Source organism: Formica exsecta, unplaced genomic scaffold, assembly GCF_003651465.1.
Source record: "Formica exsecta isolate Colony F162 unplaced genomic scaffold, ASM365146v1 scaffold4, whole genome shotgun sequence".
NCBI classification, from domain to species: Eukaryota; Metazoa; Arthropoda; class Insecta; order Hymenoptera; family Formicidae; genus Formica; species Formica exsecta.
The window spans coordinates 509,015-517,135 of NW_021851238.1; the positions used below are offsets into that span (position 1 = coordinate 509,015).

General features: G+C 31.7%; 1 protein-coding gene across 2 annotated transcripts; it reads right to left on the reverse strand.

Moving 5' to 3' along the window:
* Positions 1-3,641: 3,641 nt before the first annotated feature.
* Positions 3,642-4,862, reverse strand: LOC115239947 (60S ribosomal protein L34-like). Of its 2 annotated transcripts, none has more exons than XM_029814840.1 (4): positions 4,769-4,862; positions 4,533-4,604; positions 3,975-4,172; positions 3,642-3,795 (listed from the first exon to the last, which is right to left on the reverse strand). In XM_029814840.1, the coding sequence occupies exons 2-4, from the start codon at positions 4,595-4,597 to the stop codon at positions 3,699-3,701; spliced, it is 360 nt and encodes a 119-aa protein (XP_029670700.1). In that variant the 5' UTR covers positions 4,598-4,604; positions 4,769-4,862; the 3' UTR covers positions 3,642-3,698. The 2 variants fall into 2 exon arrangements, with proteins under 2 accessions (XP_029670700.1, XP_029670701.1); XM_029814841.1 differs by having other exon boundaries at positions 4,730-4,818.
* Between the last annotated feature and the right edge of the window lie 3,259 nt (positions 4,863-8,121).

Sequence of the window (8,121 nt, forward strand, 5' to 3'; positions counted from 1 at the left end):
TTTGACGACAATCGGAAATAGAAAGCGTAGGTGTCTTTCATACTGAGTACAGTCCTGAAGCTTTCTGGCCGTTTCGTCCTTATAGAGGCGCACACATGAAGGTGGCAGGCAATATGTGGGGGCCCCGGTATAACAAAGATTCATCGGGACCGGTTTCATATGCCGGCCTTTTTTACGTTCCCTGCAGAGACCCCGCCGAGCCATGGGTGTGAAAACCGACACCCACCCACTTGTTATTTTGTCAAACAAGAGCCTTGAAAATTATAGGAATCATATGCTGAAGCACGTTTCCTATAACAATCTTATAGCACAAATTGTTCCCGACCGCACTATGTTTTGCGTAATATGCGTAATATAGTATATATGTATAATCATAACATTATAAAATTAATATAATATATAATTAATATAATATATAGTCACATACAAATATAATAAAATTAGTATAATCGTGATTTCATTTTTGATGAATATTTTGATACATATATGTATAGTGTATACATCAGATATTAATATTACTAAAACTCCCTAAAAAGAGAGGAGATATTGCATAATATATATTATAATATGTTTAAAATATTTTCTTATCTTTTATACATATATATATATATATGATTGTAACAATTTTATTTTATCCGCAAATTTTGCATGTATTATATTTCAAGTAGCACAGAGAGAGAATTTTCCCGCGAATAATAATGATAATTCGACATAATGGGATGCAAAGCGCAGTCGATCTAATAATAATGTCGCGAAATGATAGGGATGCGTATTACGACACCTACCCACTTGTCGTTTCGCTAAACACGAATCCAGAAAATTATAGGAATCATGTGACGACGCATCTCCTCTCCGAGAGCCGGCTCGCGCGACTCGCGCCAAATTATTCTCGATTGCACGCTCGCGCTACGTTTTATAACCGTCAATTAAACATGACACCGGACAATTGTTGTTTGTGACCGATATCTCGCCCTAATTCCGTGTAGAGGCGCAAAGTTTAACGGCCGCCTCCCCCTGTGACGCACATTGTTATTTATCGTATGTGTGCAATTTCAATCAAATCTTCTCGTCTGTTATTACTATCGATTAATTAAAAAAGTCAATCCTATATAATCAAAAAACATTCCATTCTTTTTCGAGACTGAACGATTACGTAAAACGTTATTTAAAATTTATACCGGAAAACGTATTAATTTTCTTCCTCTTATAAACGCATTTTCCATCTTCGTGAAAAAGTGATTCAACTTGATAGCCGCGATTCGTTTCATAGCGATCAAAGGAATCGAAAAATGCAATGCGCGTGAGTAGATAGGTATTCCAATCTCATGTATTACTCGCAGCTGCGGTGGTTGTAACGATTCCGAGGCAATTGAACCGAGACGAAATGCTATGCCGACCACGGCGGCTAACCGCAGTCATTATTTTCGATATAGGCTCGAAGGACTCGAGAAGGGTGGATGCTGTCAGTAAGAAAGATTCTGTGGAAAATCATGGTTGGTGTGCGCGCGAACCCCATGAGATCTCATCCCATGAAATTGGATTAGCTTCATGGCGTCTGACTTTTCGTTGTTTTTACATGACCGTCCTCGTATTCTCCGTATTCTTTTTCGTCCTTCTCGTCGCGGCAATTTTTAACTCGGAAAGGAAACACCGAGGTAATCACGTTCCAGAGTCGATCGAAACGAGATCGCAGAGATCGCTCGATGATTGCAAAAACTATACGATTTCGGCCCTTTTTAAGATAACGTTCGAAGCGTTAAGCATTTCTCGTTTTTGTACCTTTTTTATTTCCGTGGATCATTTCCATAAACGTTTGTTAAAATTAATTAAATTTATGCACTTTCTCTCCACTTTCTCTATGTTTCGTTCTATTTGAATATACAAGGTGTTCCACTTCTATCGCGTCATATATTTATGATAGATTTTTTAAAATCAATTTGGAATCGATTCTTTTCAATGAAAACGTTCAAACAAGCATCATTTACATCGATTTTCTGCAATTACACATCTCTATATTAAAACATGAAAATATTCTGTTAAAATTAACTGCAGAATTATAATGAGATTTAATTAGTGCGCAAAGAAGTTATCATTATAATATGAAAGAGTGAGATATGCGAAATATAAGCATTCGAAAGTACATAATAAGTAAATAATAATCATATGTTCGCTTTATAATTTACAGCAGTTTTTTTCTACCTGCAAACGGGTTAATGCCAAGCAAAAATCTAGTGGGTTCTTAGCCATAACATTTTTCAAGAATAGCGGTTGCTGTAAACGATAGGCATGGCGTAGCACGAGGAACGCAGGTATTTAATGCCAAGTCTCACTGGGCTGTCCGCATTCTCAGGTGACAAGCCCCTATATAGCTCTCACCGCACGCGCGCGCTCTCCGGCGCGACGTTTCTGCGCCACCGTGGAAACGATAGTGTGGTCCCAGTACGTATATGTCCATGTATAGTAGATATCGAGGTGTATTCAACAAATAAGGCACTTGTTAGACGCTCCGAGGCTAGCGACTCGCAATGAACATCCATATGGGACGAGTTTTGCACGCAGCCCTTTTTTGGCAGCGCAATACTTGTCTCCGGATGATAAGGCTACACCAAAGCCATCGACGTTTTTGCAAATATATTGTCATATTCGACGAGCATACTCGAATATTCCATATACCAAATATATCTGAAACCATGAATGCAATTTTAATGTCCATCCTTTTCAAATTTGTGAGGCAATCGAAAATTTTCAACATTTAATATTTTGACAATTAAATATTAAATAATATTATAAAATATATAAATATTAAATAATATTATAAAATATAATAATATAATATTAAAATATAAATATCGATAAACGGTTGATATAAATATATATGTATATATATCTATCAACCTTTTATTTATTAGCTAAAAACTGTTCGTACTCTGATATTTTAAATTTTAAATAAAGCATTAATTTCACATTCAGATTACATGAAGTTGTGAAGTATGCCCTTTTTCTTTAACTCGGTGATCAATAATTTTACAAGGAATAAAATGGCATTGACACGTGCGCCTGTCGAATGCAGCCACATATGCACACATTTGGGATATGCTTGTTTTGTATCCATGTGTAATTATTTCTATTTCTGCGTGTATTCGCATGTATTACGTTAAACTTTATCGCTTAGTAATTTTTTCTAAGATAATGATGCTTAATTAAATTAGAATTGTAAAAATATTTTATATTGAATTAAGAAAATAAAAAAATGCATATATTCATATACACAATTTTAAAAAATATGATAGTATCTTGAAAGGTACGTTTAATTCGATATAAACGATAACGACGGCATTTAGCAAAGATATTCTACAATTACAAAATAGTAATTAAATACCTCAAATTCAATCAAACTTGAGCACAAATGAATATATATTACATATAGAAAATTATGTTTTCTCTCTGCTACATGCACCTGATATTTCATTATATATGTAAAAAAATGCATGCGCGCATACATCTGCAACTAAACTTCTTTTTATACTTATATGATTTTTAATTATTATAAAAAAGATTTTACTATGTGAATGTATAGTTCACAAATGTGATGTTTCGGTACAATAAATGGGTCCTATTATGCATAATAATATAAACAGTAATTTAAATTTTTTTGGATTTATTATTTATTGTATTTAATTAATAAAAAGCGCGAAATTTCACTTCTCTGCTTTCTTCGTCTTTGCTGAAGCCTGTTGTGCTTTCATAACCTTATAGACAATCTTTTGTTCTTCAATCAAGAATGCACGTACAATCCTGAAAATTACATCTTATTGTTAGTAAGCTCTAAAGAGCATAAAATTTAATATAAAAGTATAAAATTAATTTGTTTTGTAATTAATAAATGATAAATTCCCTTTAGAAACATTAAATTGATATTTTTAGGCACAGATTATTCAAAGTTTAATTATTTTTATTAAACGTAACCTGCATACCTTTCTTTTACACATTTGTGACAAAGAACACCTCCGTACACACGTTTGACAGTCTTCTTACGTCTGCACATACGCGAACGTTCCATTGGCCTAGCGGGTTGAATACCCCTGAGTTTATCCTTACATTGTCCACATCTCGGGATCTTCTTAGGTTTCTTAAGATATTGGTAGACTAACTTGCCACCTGGCGTACGTACACTATTCAACATTTCATAAATCAATTAATCTCAAAGTATTAATATCCAAATAGATCTCGTACAAGAAATTTACTCAATGTGAGTTTTAGATAATTTTAAGAGTGTAGGCTGACTATTCATCATAATGATGATCAAAAAAATATGCATTATTGATAAAAATAACTCTATTCATGTTTAATGATTATTTTCACTTGTACGTGAAACTTGTGCAACTTGATGCAAGACCAAAATATAACCTCAAAACTCTCAACAACGTTTCGCGATTAACACAAATCACTAAAGTAAGATTTCATTGCGGATGAAAACTAATGAGAAAAAATATCTTGTCTAAAATTAATATTATTTGTAATAGCATACTTACACACGCCTCCTGTTGCTTTTTGTGTTGTACGACAAACGTCGTCGATAGGTTAGTCGCTGTACCATCTTGCTTCTGCAAGGTAAAAGTTATTTGTTAATGAAAGAAATAGATCTATAACCCATCGCGACGCCTCATAACTTATCGCAGATTTTCATCGAGATTATATTATATTAATGCATTTTACGATTGACACGTACAACGTGGATTTTAGAAAATCTTAGAAAAATGTCACGAACCTTCTTCGGAGCCAAACGGAAAAGGAAACGATAGCACGCCAAAAAGAAATGTTTCCACGCACGCGTACTCAAGATCGGTGGTGTTTTTTACCAGTCATAGGTAATCAAATGAGAGGTTCGAATCTCTGCTAAGCAGAGAATCTCAACTAAGAAAGGTTTGAATCTCGACTAAGTCGTGTTCGAATTTCCGCTGATAAAGATGCCTCGAATCTTATATGTGGTTCACAAAGTTCAAATCGTGTGTGTGCATACTTTCTAACGTATATACATTACTTTTTAACATAAAATGTACTAGTACATATGTATAAGAAATAAATTACCAATTGGCTAGTACAACGACAGTACAAAACTATTTACAATAATATATCATATGATTAATATGACGACACTATTATTTTTTATGAAACGATTATTTTAACGACATTCTATATATCAACTATTTTAAAATACACAAGTAAATTCCAAACACAATAAACGAGTAAAAAAGAATTAATGAAAAAAATATAAAGAATTAACAACACAAAATTACTTTTGATGAAAACTACTTTTAAGTCGATTTTAATTTTAATTATTACAAAACTATATTATAAAAAACGACATCCGACGATTGGAAAGAGATAAAATCTGAACTAGTGAAGCCATTTCAGTTATAAAGGATAAACTTCATTATTGCTTCAACAAATATTGAATAATATAAGTTCATTAATAAATGTTGATCATTCCATTATAGATCTCAAAATTATATGTACAGATGAGACTTTAATATTGAATTCTAGTTTAAAAGATTTTTTGTGCTTTGTAATGGATTACTTATATATTATGTGCAATAATATACACATATGAAAGAGAGATACACATATATAGTACATATAATAATATATAAAAACAACATGCTCTTTATAAAAGTGTGATATGTTAAAGCACTGGGTCTGTTCTTTATAGCTGAACTGGCTGCACTAGTTCAGAGTTTATCTTTTTCTCTCCCCATTGGAAGGAGAAAGATAAGCTCTGAATTAGTGCAGCCAGTTCAGTTATAAAGAACAGACCTACTGTCTTCCCTGATTTATTCAATAACTGAAAATCAATATATAAATGTCATTTCAATATTCTAATACATCAACAATACAAAGTTATTATAATTTCAACTATTAGTGACAGTTAATGAATTAACGTTCCACTATATAACAAGATTCTATTAGCGGAGACTATAATATATTAAAGTCCCGTTCGAAAAATTCTCGTGCTTTGTAATGGATTTCTTCTTGGTATTTGACATACACTAGATCTATGTGTGCTTTGCTAATTAATATTCATTTATTACTGTTGCCTGTTGAAATCAATATAAACATATATAATATTAATAGACAGCAAGACATTAAGACCTTCTTCTTTGTAAAGGAATCATACTTATATATGCAATTGTCATCATCATGATTTTGTTTTTCCTTAAATTCAATTTAGTCTCTTCTTTATTTAAATTCAATAAGTAAAAACATACAAAACTTAAACATATTTTTTCATAATGTAGTTACAAAATTATCTCAATAGTATTCACTCCATAGACAAATTTATTATTTCCAATGTACAAATTTCACTATAAATAAAAAAGATCAAATATAAGCAATATACAAATGTCATTTCAATCTTCTAATACTATCATCAATACAAAGTTCTTATTATTTCAATTATCAATATAAATGAGTGTTGATCATTCCACTACAGGTCACAAGATTCTATTTGCGGTGACCATAATACTGAACTGTCGCTTAAAAGATTCTCATGCTTTGTAATGGATTCCTTTTTAACATTCGGTGCACGCTGGATCTGTGTGTGGTTTGCAAATTAATATCCATTATTGTTACCTGCTAAAATCAAAATAAATGATAAGATATGATATTAATACATACGAATTTAAACATTTTCTTTTGTATAATAATCTTACCTCTATAATTCTTATTACCAAAATTCAATCTTTTTTCAATTTAATAGAAAACACACAATATTTATATTATTATTTCATAATGTAGTTGCACAATCCTGGTATCGCTGATGTACTTCATTATTGCTTTAACAGATATTGCAAGTTGATGAATAAGCGTTGATCATTCCATTATTTGCACAAATTTTATTAATCAAGTAAAATTACGTTCAAAAATATAAGAAGTATAGAAATTTCATAAAAGTTTTTATATATTCAATAAATGCACTCCGTTAGACACTATTTCCGCTTCGAACCGTTTAGTAGACAAATGAGGGCAAAGAATTTTGTTCTTCGAGCGAAAAAAGCTTTAAGCGAAATGTATTTATTGTTATGTTTATTTTCAAAAGACTTTGTAGTATTAATTATCTTATTGTTTTAATTATACTGCTTATGCTTATATACATTTTGTTTTAAGAATAAGAAAAAATATCTTCTATACGTTAAATTTAAAAATTAGAAAAAAATTATTAAGAGAATTAATCGAAGAAAATTTATTTCATTTCACATGCGTATATATACATAAAAATATTTTTAAACTGGTAAAATATAAAAGTTTTATTTTCTATGAACTATTATGACCAGAAGAATCGTTAATAAAATTATCGATTGTTTTTTAATTGTAGAAAAAAGATCTACTGGTGCATTTTGCGTAGATCTCCCCAAAAAATATTCGAGAAAAGGTAGACGAAGCTTCGATGTAAATTAACGATTAAATCACAAGATAAACCGCGATTTAAAATTTGAGAAAAAAACTCGACGAATAAATAAATCGACGATAGCCGAGATCAGTCGCAATAATACTCGATTTCAATGTACATGTAATTTTTGGAACAATCAGAGGAATGATATAATTACTATATACGAAAATATTTCGACAGACATTTGAAACGTTTTTTATAATCGCGTCTGTATGCATTTGTGAATATATAACCTAATGCCCGATTTATTTTCAAATACGTGATTTTATGCAAATTTTGCGATTGAGAATAAGAATATATGTACCGTTTCGCGGAGAATTGACTAAACAGGATAAAATCTTATAAATCTTGAGATATCATTATAAAAACATTACGTTATCGCCGCGTTCAATGGAGGATAACTGGCCCAACAATTTGACCAGATCAAGATCCCTCCGCCAGATAACACGCCGGTTAATATCCGACAAAGACAAGAACAATCTTAAGGGTGGAGAACGATCAACTTCTTGCTTCTACATCGGACCCCGTAAAATCAATCCGCAAAGAAAAGTTAAGTGATCCATTAAATATCAGGAGCCCCGCTGTAGGAGGGAACGAATCCCGGATCTTCCAGACTGCTCCATTCGCTGATAGCACAAGAACAATCTTAAAGGTGGAGAACGATCAACTTCTTG

What these genes read in the sequence shown, in the direction of transcription:
- LOC115239947 (XM_029814840.1), bottom strand. Translation starts at nt 4,597, where the DNA reads ATGGTACAGCGACTAACCTATCGACGACGTTTGTCGTACAACACAAAA. An exon ending in AAAAGCAACAGGAGGCGTGT is followed by an intron (nt 4,173 to 4,532) that starts GTAAGTATGCTA and finishes AATGTTGAATAG; the next exon opens with TGTACGTACGCCAGGTGGCA. An exon ending in CACAAATGTGTAAAAGAAAG is followed by an intron (nt 3,796 to 3,974) that starts GTATGCAGGTTA and finishes TGTAATTTTCAG; the next exon opens with GATTGTACGTGCATTCTTGA.